The sequence below is a fragment of the Panthera uncia genome, chromosome F1, assembly GCF_023721935.1.
Source record: "Panthera uncia isolate 11264 chromosome F1, Puncia_PCG_1.0, whole genome shotgun sequence".
Classification (NCBI taxonomy): Eukaryota; Metazoa; Chordata; class Mammalia; order Carnivora; family Felidae; genus Panthera; species Panthera uncia.
In genome coordinates this window covers 1548288-1562617 of record NC_064813.1, presented here as the reverse complement: position 1 = coordinate 1562617, position 14330 = coordinate 1548288, and the positions used below count along the sequence as shown (strand labels likewise).

At 44.3% G+C, this 14330-nt stretch overlaps 1 protein-coding gene across 1 annotated transcript in view; it reads right to left on the bottom strand.

Moving 5' to 3' along the window:
* DNAH14 (dynein axonemal heavy chain 14) overlaps window positions 1-14330 on the bottom strand; it is a 305880-nt gene that overhangs the window by 137500 nt on the left and 154050 nt on the right. Inside the window, exons 39-42 of the mRNA XM_049635106.1 lie at window positions 13447-13655; window positions 12436-12688; window positions 1357-1441; window positions 10-239 (exon numbers count right to left, since the gene is read on the bottom strand). Of these exons, the coding sequence (XP_049491063.1) occupies window positions 10-239; window positions 1357-1441; window positions 12436-12688; window positions 13447-13655 (777 nt within the window). The remainder of the gene's footprint in view (window positions 1-9; window positions 240-1356; window positions 1442-12435; window positions 12689-13446; window positions 13656-14330) is intronic.

Sequence of the window (14330 nt, the reverse complement as noted above, 5' to 3'; positions counted from 1 at the left end):
AGAACTTACCTACTTGTGGATTATTTTCAAACAGTTTGCGGACGAGATTGTCAAAGCCGTAAGTGACTCTGGCGGCTGAACTGGGATCACAGCTCCGATACAGCACCGTCTCACCTTCAGGGTCACTTTCATGTTGTAAAACGCCTCCAAACGCCCACGTAAATGCAAACATGAAGAGCTTCTGAATCACTACTTTCAATTTATCAGGATTCTTTTCCAGATACCATGTACTTTCAGCTCTGGGGTAGATGCATGTAGAAGGACGAAGGTTAACATTTTTAGAAGAAAGTTCAGTGATGTATTTCAATTTCATGTCCAAGTCTCATTATTAAATGTTAGGATACAGTTAGGTATTGACATAAATGTTTTAAGGTTAATGTAGAATCTTCTTTGCTAAGTCATGTAGATTATATACTGTTAATATTTTTTTTTCAATTTTTCTTAATGTTTATTTTTGAGACAGAGAGAGAGATAGAGCGTGAATGAGGGAGGGGCAGAGAGAGACACACACAGAGAATCTGAAGCAGGCTCCAGGCTCTGAGGTGTCAGCACAGAGCCCAATGCTAGGCTCGAACTCACGAACCGTAAGATCATGACCTGAGCCGAAGTTGGACACTTAACCGACTGAGCCACCCAGGCGCCCCAATATTGTCACTATTTTTAAAGTACCATTAGTGTAAGAGATTTGTAGTCAACCTTTGTTTCACTGATTTAGTACACGTGATTCACTTCTATTTTAGGTCAAGTTATTAGCTGAGATTTACCTATCTTTTGGGAGAGGATCTGGTCTTTTTCCATTTTATGTAGAAATACACAAGCAAGTGAATAGTTACTCATACTGTCTCCTCTCAACCAAGTCCGAGGGCCTGATTTACTTCAACCTGGCTAGTGGCAGGTGCTGTAAGTGTGGGGAGAGTCTCGTCCAGTCTGGGCTGACGGGGTCACCCTGGTCTGTGGACCCTGAAATTCTACAGAAACCGGGCCGAAGGTGATGGAGCTGAATCAGGGGCTTGGGCCTGATTTCAAGGCATGTAAAATAGTTCAGGATTCAGCATTATCATAAAATTATTTACAAATTATGAAAATCCTAAAAACAGATCACTGAACCGAAGCGTACTGGCAAACATTCTTCTACAGTACACACACACAACGGTATTTGAAATTTCCAGTCCTGTGAAACAGTTCATTTAGAGAATGTTTACTGAATTCCTACTGTGTATCAGCTACTCCAGACAAAACAAACACGACCCCTTCTTTCCAGAACTGGTACAGGTTTATTGCCTAGTAATTCTGTGCTTATTGGAGTGTCCGGCACCCAGAAGGTACTTAACCATGTCTGCTGAATGAATAACTGACCTCTCTTCTGTATTCTTGAATTTGGCAGAAACTTTTGCACGTGGAGAATCTTTCTCCCCAGTTGAAACGTCCTTCCAATCGTCACCTTAAAAAGGGAAGAGTATTTTTCCACAGTGAACAATAGACCCAGAATTTACCTGGTTAATTAGCGAGGTTAACATTCAACACTGTTTCATTTCTGAACTGTCACAGAGGTTTTTCTTGCACATAACAGCTACCTCGTCAGACCAGAGTGCGAGCTACCTTTCGAAGGAAAGAGGAGCAGGGAACGGACCTGCCATTGTCTGAAATGCTTCTTACTTATTTGAAGCGTACATCTACACACTTCGTCATTCTATTCTAGCAACTTTTCTGTAAGTTTGACTGTTCTAACATGAAACCCTAGAACATTCAGGTAATGTGGTGCATGTGACAAACTAAATAATACGTGGGTCCTGATGAAGAGAAGGACGCTTTCAGACAACAGATTTAAATTCGCTGAAACAAACAGCAAACAGGTGCATCTTCGGCACGGGGTCGAGGTATTGGTTTCCTTCCATCTCCTGTCACCCACCTGTCTCGTCCCCGTCACGCACACCATGCAGGAGCACAAAGAGTGAGCGATTATTTCTTCCTCCCTTTAGCTTACTTTTGTTGTTATGATGTTTGTTTTCTTTATACTGACATAATACAGGCTTCTTGTAGAACCTGCCATTCTACCATTCCACCACACGTGGGTAACAATGATTAAATGCTCATGCATGTCATGATGGCATTTAGTACAATGTCATTCCAGTATTTTTAAATACAATACTTTAATATCTAAGCTCAAATCAAAACTTAGAAAGAGGGTTGGCTTCTCATCCTGCTTTTTAAGTTCGTCTTCATGTCTTTCCAGTGAAATGTGACATTGCCACACCACAGTCCAGGAAGTCCTTCTCCTGCTGATGGAATTCAGATTCTTGCTGTTTTAGGATTATAAATAATTCTGCTATAAATAAAGCTCCTTGTGCATAAATCTATATACTTCAGTTATTACTTCTTTATAATGAATTCTTAGAATAAGAGATTCTAGGGCAGAGTATTTTGCTATTCAAAAAAAATTTTTTTTAATGTTTATTTATTGTTGAGAGAGAGAGAGACAGAGTGTGAGCAGGGGCAGGGGCAGAGAGAGGGGGAGACACAGAATCCGAAGCAGGCCCTGGGCTCTGAGTTGTCAGCACAGAGCCCGACACGGGGCTCCAACTCTCGAACCGTGAGATCGTGAACTGAGCTGAAGTTGGACGCTCAACCGACTGAGCCACCCAAGCACCCCATATTTTTAACATAGATTGCCAGATGGTTCACTAAGAAAGGCTGAATCAATTTATACCTCAAATAACTTCTGTGAGAGTTTATAGGTGAATACATTTAGCTATCGGTGTGTTTTCTTCATTCAAAAATCTCTTATCCGATGAAAATTGTATGCTATTTTCAAAGAAATGTTCCTTTCATGATCTGTAAGGTTAAACATTTTCTTAAGAATTTTGTGTATTGGAAATTTTAGTAGTTGTGAAAAGATCCCCGGACTCGGGTAACTTCTACATCTGCTCTCCCCTCTATCCTGTCTCAGTCGCTAGGTTAGCTGAAAATGTGGAGGAAGAATCCTCTGTATACGCATACATTGTAGGGTGTGGAATGGTCTATGAGGGCAGGAATGCCACTGCATATTTGAGGGTTTATATCAAGTCCTGAAAAATTTGGGGGAATAATTAAAAAAACTCTTTTTATTAGGTAAAATATATGCCATAAAATTGACCATTTTGACCACTAACTGTACAGTTCAATGGCATTACGTACGTTTACGGCTTTGCACAACCATCTCCACCATCCATATCTAGAACTTTCCATCATCTCATACTAAAACTCTACACCCTTTACACAACAACTCCCCATTCCCTTTTCTCCCAGACCCTGGTAATCGCTAGTCTACTTTCTGTCCCCGTGCATTTGCCTTTTCCAGGTACCTCATATAAGTGGATTCATACAATTGTGTCCTTTTGTGACTTATTTTACTTAGTATACTGTCCCCCAGGGTCATCCATGTTGTAGCATGTGTCAGAATTCCTTTTGGTGGCTGAAGAATATCCATTCTTCTGTCAAGGCACCACTGGGTGGTTTCCACTTTTTGGTTATTATGAATCGCACTGTTGTGAACACGGGTGTGCAAATATCTGTTCAAGTCCTTGCTTCAGGTCTTTTGCATATATACTCCGAAGTGGAATTGTTGGGTCAAGTGATAATTTTATGTCCAATCTGTTTAGGAACAGCCATACCGTTCTCCATAGCGGCTGCCTCATTCTACATGGTCATCAACAGTGCACAAGAGTTCCAATTTCTCCACATCCATGCCCCAATCTGTTATCTTCTGATTTTCAAAAAATTTTATAATCGCCATCCTAGCGGCTATGAAGTGGTATCTCACTGTGGGTTTGCCTTCATGCATTTCTTTAATAATTAGTGATGTCGGGCATTTTTTATTTGCTTGTTGGCCATTTGCATATTTTCTTTGGAGAAAGGTCTATTCAGGTCTTTCACCTCCTTTTAAATTAGGTTGTTTGGGGTGCTCGGGTGGCTCAGTGGGTTAAGTGTCTGACTTCGGCTCGGGTCACGATCTCACGGTTCGTGAGTTCGAGCCCCACGTCGGGCTCAGTGCTGACAGTTCGGAGCCTGCTTCAGGTCCTCTGCACCCCTCTCTGTCTGCCCCTACCCCCTGTTTTCTTTCTCTCAAAATAAATAAATAAACTTAATTAGGTTGTTTGGGTTTTTGTTAAGTTGCAGGAATTCCTTATATATTCTGGATATTAACTCCTTAGCAGATAATGTGATTTGAAAATAATTTCTCCCAGTCTGAGGTTTTCTTTTTACACTGTTGATAATTTAAGCTAAAAATAAAACTCTAACAAGGTTAAAAAGTATAGGTTATAACAAAATATATTTCATAACCAGGTTATAAAATATAGAGGGATATTTTTATGAAACTTGGTGGTAAGTACACTACTGATGTTTGCCCACTGATTTAACATCTGGTGACTTCGCTGTAATCTCCAATTCTAATCAACTGCTGATTTTTCTTTTTTTTTTTTTTTAATAATGAATAGGACTATAGCCTCTGCATACAGTAATAGTTTTGTCTCTTTCTGTTTTTTTAATGTTTATTTTTGAGAGGGAGCATGAGCGAGGGAGGGGCAGTGAGAGAGAGTGAGAGAGAGTGAGAGAGAGTGAGAGAGAGAGAGAGAGAGAATCCCAAGCAGGGTCTGTACTGCCAGCTCGGAGCCCGACGTGGGGTCAAACTCATAAGCCTTGAGTTCATGTGTGACCTTGGCCAAAATCAAGAGTCAGACACTTAACGGACTGAGCCAGCCAGATGCCCCTCTTCCTTTTTACTTCTCAGAAACCTCCTTTTTCCCCTCTAACTATTGCTACATTGATTAGCACCCCCAAGACCATGTTGAATAGTAACAGGAGTAAAAGCAGCATTAACAGAATTGTTGGAGGAGGCCATCGAGAGGACGCGACCGCGGCTGGGCCACAAGCTGGACCCAGGCAACTGGACATTTGTTACCCCTCTCCCGTCGTTGGAGTGCACGTGCTGCCCACTGTTCCAACGCCAGGAGCCATTCCAAGAATGTGGTCTCGAGAGAGCAACGTGTTGTCAAGAACACCCTGAATGAATAGGACGACTGAATCCCACTAAGGCCTCTGTATAAGCTTTTAAGATTCTTGTGCGTGGGTGCGGGGATCCGCTCATCCTGCAGTCCTTCAAGACGAGCCTTGTATGTAGGCTCTCTTGCTGATCGCCACAGCCACCTACAACCTGGAGTGGCCTCTTGGGTGTCTCCCTGCCTCCGCGTATAGGGGCCAATTTGAACTCCACCCGGGAAGCAAACCTACAACTGTCAGGGGACAAAAGAAACTCGACTTGGGAACAAGGCATCCACGAGGGGAAGTCCCAGGCTAGCCACGAACCTCTGCACAGGGAGGGATGGCCCCTGAGTCGGATGTGAGCTGAGGACACACGGTAGCACGGCGCAGCAGAGAAGGGCGCCGGTGGCTGCCGTGAGGGGCTGGCCACTGACGCCCGAGCGGGGTCTGGAGTTCGGGTTAGGAAGTGAGAAGAACCGAGGTGAGAACGAGATGTGCACCTGTCTGCCCCCTCTTCCGTCTGCTGGTTTTACGGAACGAGGAGGGCCCAAGTGCCACCCGTCACGGCCCGAGCCCTCGGACATATCCTGATGGGGAATCTAAGAGGGGGAATCACGGACAAAATGAGGGCAGCAGAGGGGAGGACGTTCGGCTGGACAACGGAGCAGATGAAGTGCCCCATGTCATCTGACCCTAATATGAAGACAGATTTTAAACAGCGACTACCCCGGACGTCTGCTAATACAGAAGTACACCCCAAAAGTCCTAGGAGGAAAACTTACATTTTCTCTCTGTCCCTTGAAAATGGAAATCTGATCGTGTCTTTAAAATGTGATTACCCCACGAGAGAACTGAGACGCCGCCCCTGCGCACCTGAGACAGGAACAGAAGGGTGGATACAGGGGGCAGTACAAGCTTCTCCCCCACATCCAGGCCTCAGCCTCCAGGAGGAAACTCATCAAGGGCAAACACAAACCTTAAGTCTTCCCCGCGAATACCAGTAAAACACTCTGGCCATTCGGTCGGGAAACCTTAACTTGCCCCATCTGCCACAGACACGGTCTGAGCTCAACTGTTATTTATAAACTAGTGGGTTTTACCAGATTCCTGGGTGCATTTTATTATTAAAGCTATAGGGTCTCTGTAGCTGTCTGGGTGTGTATGTATGTGTCTGGGTATATGCTCTCTATAAACAACATTTTTGTACCTCCAGATTATATTGTCAAAATTAATTTATAAAAGATCTCTATTTAATCGGCCTAAGGAAAAATAAGCTTTGGTATCAAGAATTAGCACACTGGTTATGTTGAACTCCTCCCTCTGAGCGAGGGTTCTAAACATGTCCTATTTGGTCTGGACGCCACATGGGGTCTCACCCAAGCTTTCCCCTACTGCCATGCAAGCCCGGCTATTGTCGTGAGGGGACTAAAGAAGCTGAGCCCCTTATACCAATGCCCTTGTTGAACAGAACAATGACTGAGGGCCACATTTTAAAGGTCATGATATACAAGACTAGGCGAAAGAACACCACACTAAATGCAGGATGCACCTTCCAGTATCTTCTGCAAGCAGAAAGGTTAACTGAAAAAAATATAAAGCGGCAGACTGAATTACTAACGAGTAAAATCTCCTTGGCCAGGTAGACTGAAGTACCGCCCAGGCTTTAAGACGTGTGAAGAGTCAGAGTCCACTGCCCCACGGGCCAGACTGCGGACCCCAGCCCAAACACCCGGTAGCATAAAGACGTAAAATCACAGGAAACATCCCAGCCCCATCGTGCCTGGGAAGACATTATCTTCTAGGACTTGCAATGAGTCATCCCACTGGAACAGAGGAGCTCCCGCCCCTGGCCAACAGGTATGGTGTGCACAACCGAGTCAGGTTTCTAAAGCTGTCGACCTCTCTCACCCCAAGGCAAGGTGGGCACGTCCTGTTTTCGCGTGGCTGTCATCTTTTTTCCTCCACCGGCCTGGAGGGCACCACAGCACACACAGAAGCCACCAAATCCGTTCAGCAAGCCTCAAATGAGAGCCAACAAAGCCCATCTTTACTGAATCCGAAAATATCTCTAATGAGAAAAGCTGTCTTCCAAAATAAGACGGCCTTGGACATGATTACTGTCTAACAAGGAGGCCCCCATACTATTATACAGGCAAAATATTATGTGTTCATACCTGATGAGTCTGTTAATGTATCATAAAGTCACATGAACCCACAAGTGAAGGTGTTAATGATCCCAGCCCCAACCTCGGGCACTTGATAAATCAGTGGTTTGGGTCACGGGGCTCTGAATGGAAACAAACATTGTTGCTTATTTTGGGAATCATTATCTTCATCTGTGTCTTCTCCTGAATGTGCCTGTATTGTTGCTGTGGTACCTGCCCCAGTGCAGCCAGATAACCACCAAACGAGCCATCTCCATGCTGCTGAGACCCCATGCCGACCACTCAGGGCACATTGTGGAAGAGAGGGCAATTAAGATTGTAAAAAACCCATCGCAGGAGATAAAATGGTGAAGGAAGTCATCGAGAAGACATGACTGCTGGTGACCTCTAAGCTGGATGGAGGTAATCAGAGGTTCCTTCCCCTCCCTTGTCCTGGGGATGGATGTTCTGCCCGCTTCCTCCACTCGGAGCCATTTCAAGGACGCGGCCTTGAGACAGCAACGTGTTGACGCCATCTGGACTATGTACGTTACCAAACCTCATGAAGGCCTCTACATAAACTTTTAAAACTCTGGAAAGCAGGTGTGGAGACCTACTCATAGCTGCCCAAGACAAACGTCATCTCTTAGTTCCCTAGCTTACTAAACTGTAGCAGCAGAAGCAGGCGGTTTTTATAGGCAAGGAAACTGACAGATGAGGTCTGTGCTGGACCGCTGTGGGTGCAAACTGGCGCAGCCACTGTAGAAAACAGTAGGGAGGTTCCTCAAAAAATTGAAAACAGAAGTCCACTACTGGGTATTTACCTAAACAGAACTGAAAACCCTAATTCAAAAAGATACAGCATCCGTATGTTTCTTGCAGCATTATTTATAATAGCCAAGATACGGAAACAACCCAAGTGTCCATCCATAAATCAGTGGAATGAAACAGAAAACCCAGAAATGAATCCACACGCTATGGTCAGTTAATCTTTGACACAGCAGGAAAGAATATCCAATGGAAAAAAGACACTCTCTTTAACAAATGGTGTTGGGAAAACTGGACAGCTACATGCAAAAGAATGGAACTACACCAAAATAAAAATAAATTCAAAATAGATGAAAGACATAAGTGTGAGACATGAAACCATAGAAATCCTAGAGGAAAACATAGTTGGTAACCTCTTTGACCTCAGCTGTAGCAACTTATTTCTAGATAAGTCTCCTAAGGCAAGGGAAACAAAAGCAAAAATAATCCACTGGGACTTCATCAACATAAAAAGCTTCTCCACAGAGAAGGAAACAATCAATAAAACTAAAAGGTGACCTACAGAATGGGAGAAGATATTTGCAAATAAAGGATTAGTATCCAAAATATATAAGAAACTGATCTAACTCAATACCCAAAAAACAAATAATCCAATTAAAAATGGGCGGAAGACATAAACAGGCATTTTTCCCAAGGACGACATCCAGATGGCCAACACACACATGGAAAGATGCTCAACATCACTCATCATCAGGAAAATGCAGATCAAAACCATGAGGAGATACCACCTCACACCTGTCAGAATGGCTAAAATTAACAACTCAGGCAAGGACAGATGTTGGTGAGGATGCGGAGAAAGGGGAACACTTTTGCACTTTTGGTAGGAATGCAAACTGGTGCAGCAGCCACTCTGGAAAACAGTGTGGAGGTTCCTTGAAAAGTTAAAAATAGAACTACCCTATGACCCAACAATTGCACTACTAGGTATTTACCCAAAGGATACAAAAATATTAATTCAAAGGGAGACATACAATCCTATGTTTATAGCAGCGCTATCTACAATAACCAAGTTATGGAAATAGCCCAAGTGCCCAGTGACTGATGAATGGATAAAGAGGATGTGGTGTATATATATACAATGGGATATTATTCAGCCATAAAAAGAATGAAATCTTGCCATTTGCAATCATGTGGACAGAGCTAGGGAGTATGATGCTAAGCAAAGTAAGTCAGAGAAAGACAAATACCATATGATTTCACTCATATGTGGAATTTAAGAAACAAAACAAATGAGCAAAAGGAAAAAAAGAGAGAGAGAGGAAAACCAACAAACAGACTCTTAACTCTAGAGAACACACTTATGGTCACCAGAGGGGAGGTGGTGGGGGACGGGGGAGATAGGACATGGGGATTAAGGAGGGCACTTGTGATGAGCACCGGGTGATGCAGGGAAGTGTTGGATCACTGTGCTGTGCACCCGAAACTAATATAACACTGTATGTTCACTATCTGAAATCTAAGTAAAAACTTACAAAAAACAGATGAATGGATAAAGAAGTGGTGTGTGTGTGTGTGTGTGTGTGTGTGTGTGTGTAGTGGGATGTTACTGAGCCATGAAAAAGAATGAAATCTTGCCATTTGGAATGACATGGAGGGACCTAGAAGGCATCATCCTAAGTGAAATCAGTCGGAAAGACAAATACCATATGATTTCGAGCATACATGGAATTTAAGAAACAAATGAACAAAGACAAACAGAGACAAACAAAAAACAAAACAAAACAAAAAAACCCCAGACCCTTAAAAACAGAGAACAAACTGGTGGTTGCCAGAGGGGAGCTGGGTGGGGGATGGATGGAACAGGTGAAGGGAACTAAGAGAACACCCATCATGCTGAGCACAGGGTGAGGTGCAGAAAGGTTGAATCACTGTACTGCACCCGAAACTAACAATGCTGTCTGTTAACTCTGCTTCAGTTACAAAAAAGAAAACGCTGCCAGCTCCCAATCTGGATTAGTCTGCCTCTTTCTTTGGTCTCTCCTCACCTTCCAGGCGTGGGTGCCAGTTTCAGATTCACCCAAGAAACTCCCAAGGTTCTGAATCGATAGGAATGCATCTAATGATTACTGCTGAAAATGTTTACTGTAGGTTTTTAATAGAAAAAGCCAAGGGTTAAGAAAGTTATCTTTCTGGGGCGGCTGGGTGGCTCAGTCGGTTGAGCGTCCGACTTCCGCTCAGGTTATGATCTCGCGGTTTGTGGGTTCAAGCCCCGCATCAGGCTCCGTGCTGACAGCTTGCTCAGAGCCTGGAGCCTGCTCCGGATTCTGTCTCCCTTTCTCTCTGCCCCTGCCCCGTTCACACTCTGTCTCTGTCTCTCTCAAAAATACATAAACATTAAAAAAAAAAAAAAAAGTAAGTTATCTTTTTTTGGATTGCCAAGTATCTTTTATTATTTTTTTGATGTTTATTTATTTTTTTTTTTGGGGGGGGTGGAGGGTCAGAGAGAGGGAAGCAGGCTCCAGAGAGAGGGAATCTGAAAGCAGGCTGCAGGCCCTGAGCTGTCAGCACAGAGCCCAACGCGGGGCTTGAACCCACAAACCGTGAGATCATGACCTGAGCTGAAGTCCATTAACTGAGCCACCCAGGCACCCCACCAAGTGTCTTTTAACATATAAGTTGTACAATGTTATTTAAACGTATTTCCCATTTATTGAAATAATGACATAGTTTCTTTCTTTTGATAGGCTTATTTGGCAAGTTATTCTGACAGATAATTGTCACGTTAAATCATTCTTACATGCTGAAGGCAAAGCTACTTTGTCGTGGTGTATCTTTAGTCCCCCTAGTTTTCTAGTATTTTTTTTTTATAATCTCAGCATCCACATTTATGAACAGACTTGGTCTATAATTGTCCATTCTGTATCACCTTGTCTGGTTTGGGCATCAACTGCATACGAACTTCATAAAACAAGTTGTGTAGCTTTCCTTCTTTTTCTATTCTTTTGAACAGATTCTATAAAGATAATTTGTTCTGCAAAAGCTTGGTGAAATTTACCAACAAAATTTAATGAGCTTGGCTCAGTATTTTTGGGAGGGTGGGAGAAGCCTTTTAAAAATTCAACTTTCAGGGCACCTGAATGGCTCAGTCAGTTAAGCGTCCGACTTCGGCTCAGGTCATGATCTCACCGTTCGTGAGTTCCAGCCCCGCATCGGGCTCTGTGCTGACAGCTTGGAGGCTGGAGCCTGCTTCAGATTCTGTGTCTCCCTCCCTCTCTCTCTCTCTCTCTCTCAAAAATAAATGTTAAAAAAATTCAACTTTCTATCAGATTTTTCCTTTTTTAAAGATCACTTGGGAAAATTTATATTTCACTTCAAAATTATCCATCTCAAATAGGTTTTCCAATTTACTGAATCTCATTAATGTGGCAAATCAGCCAGAAATAGACGGCTACCTACCACCACAAACACATAAGTGTGGAGAAAAACTATCCTAACAAGAGCTAACCACAGCTGAGCTATAAAAAGGGGGTGGGGCGCTCCCTCAGAATCAGACACAAAGAAGAAAGTCAGAGGAGTAAATGCACACGCACCACCCACTGCGCCCCGGGGTGTGCCACCCAGTACAGGCTGCGGCAGAACCGGGCTTTTATGAGTGATCCAGGAGGGTGGACTTTGTGCAAGAGAAGGAAGGCAGCAGGATTAGACTCTTGAATGGACCTGGGGCCCTGAGGCCCTGAAAGAACTTCCCGGTGAAAACGGGACTACGAAAGGTCAGCCGCTGAGGGAAGCTACAAGGAAACCACGAGAAGGGGAGAGGCCAACCTAAATGTTCGCCCATTCGTGGTATCCGGCTCTCTTCCTCTTGGACCTACCGTGCTCCCCGCGTGGGACCTTACCCTCTTGTCACCCCAGGGGCTTCTTACCATTTCTGTTAGTTTGGGGGATCCAGAATTGGGTTTTGGAGACAGCGTTGGGAGCCTGGCCTAATTAGCCATCTCCTCGGGAAGCAATGGAACTGGTCTTGGGAGGCAGGCTTCTGACTCCAGGGGCCGTGCTGTTAGCAATAATGCCGCACTATTTCCGGAATCTTTTGCTCTCACCCAACACGTTTTACTACTCTCCAGGTTTACACCTGTGCATGATTACAGCTTTTGCCGAGGATCCTGGACACACTTCCCTCCATTATTTCCATCTCTAAGAATCCTTAAAACCAACAAACAAGCAAAGCATTCTTCCCTCAGAAAGACCCTCTTGGAATTCCTTATCCTCGTTTTCCATGTGACCCACCAACATATGTACGACATTAGTTTATGTCACTGATATGCCCCTTTGTTAGTGATTTTTAGTTTCTTCCATGTGTGTGTCTGGTTCAAATAGACTGAAAATTCCTGGTCTTCCTTTCTCTGTTTTCTCTTGTAAAATTTAATAGAAGGTGATAAATAGTTAGCATTGATTAAGTGACACACAAGACCATTGATATGACTCAGAAGGGGAAAAAGCTCACATTTTCCAAAGCCTCCATTTTCACTCATGAACTCAAAGAAGGCATCAAGAATCCTGCAGAGAGTTGTGACCACTGCTAGGTCCTGTACAGGAAACGGCTGACATTTCTGATGCTTCTTTATAAACTGTAGTCCGTCTGTGACGCTATTTTTAATCAACAATTCAAGACAACTCACTCCTGTTTGACTCATAATTTTAGAAGTTTTCAACAGCCACGACTTGACATAGGGCTCCCATCCCAGATCAACAGGATCCTAACAATATAAAGCACAAGGTAATTTTACGTAAGTAAAGAAAAATGAGGCGTCCATCCTCCTCCTTACTATCTTTACTTCACCTCCGCCCCCAGCAAAACACAGCATCATCAGTCATCAAAGGGCAGCTGATCAAGACCTTGAAGAAGGACCTGTCTCTGAGACGACTTATGGTTTTAACCCTGGTCTTACAAGACAACATGTGGTGGGGAACTGTGTGTAGGGAGGGGTTGGGGGGGAGGTTACGTGTCCCCGGCAAGGGGAGTGGCTTAGCCAGAAAAGCAGCGCTGTTCTTAGCTTCATTACAGCTAAGATCCGTTCAGCGGATCAGAACACAGGGCCAACCGTGGCTAATGATTAATTTCATGGAGAGAAGACACTTAATCTTTGTGTGCCTTCCATCCCCCACCACTGTCTTGGCAAAATATACTTCACGGGCCCTCAGGGTCACAGGCAGGTGAGGAAAGGTGTCTCTCCTCCGTGGGAAAGACAAGTCACCAGCAGCCTGTGCTGTCCATCGAAAGCACCACTCACAGTTGTGGGACACCTGCCACCCCAATTACCGGGTCGTCCTCATTTAAACAGGGATTACGCTCCTTTCACTCCTGGGTTAGGAGACTTGAGGGGACACAAAACCCTGCCAGGTCCAGAGGTAATCATAAAACCATCATCAGGAACGCTGTAGGTAATGACTAGTTATTACCCTTATTACCCTAAACAACACGTTTTCCTTAACACGTTTGTTTTTGGGAACTTACCATGTAGACCATCGCACACCGGCTGACGGTTGCAGGACTGGCCTGAGAGAGACTGTCCGTCTCAAAAACCACTCGTATGTTACTAGTTAAGGCTATTCGCTCACTGTTTGCCAGACACAGTGTTCTAGTATCATCCAGCATGGAGTTTAGATTTTCTACCCAAAACGTATCCACTGGACCATCCAAAATAATCCACTGCCAATCGTGGTCTGGAGAGAGAAATATTTTTAATGTAACAGAGTATCTCAGTCTTCTTGTGTTACAATTTTACAAATTCCCTATTTTGTTTGGAAAATATTTTCTAACAAGGTGAAAAATGACACCCTAGAGAACAGCAGAGTGAATGTGTTCATGTGTAGTCTCTAACATGTTAGGTAGAAATAACTACTCGGACCACAGGCTTAACCACTCTTCAAACCTGGCCCACGTTCTCTGATTGCTGCTTGTGTAGTCGGCCCTTACATTCGGAGAAGAGCAAGACCCTGGATCTGTCTTTCCCATAATCATGTGCTTGGTGAGCTCCCCTTCCACCCAGGATACTTTCTGGACATGCTGCCTCTGGGGGACAGAGAAGGGAAGCAGACAAATAGAGTTGTTTGCGCTGTGGCCCCACTGGCTCCTCTTTCCATGTTCTACACGCGCCAACCTGCTCCTCAGTTCTAGGAAATCTGTCGGTCAAGACAGGGGAGGAGCGTGTGGGTCACCGTGCAGACGAAAAATAGTTAGCCGCCTGAAGGACTTTAAAGGATCCCAGAGCCGGGGCCAAGAGGCCGGGATGCCAAGTCAGCAGCTGCCATACTTGCCTCCAGGTCCCCGGAAGGCACCTGCTCTGCCCGCAGACCACCCTCCCCAACCTGAATGCAGGAGAGGGACACACAGACATT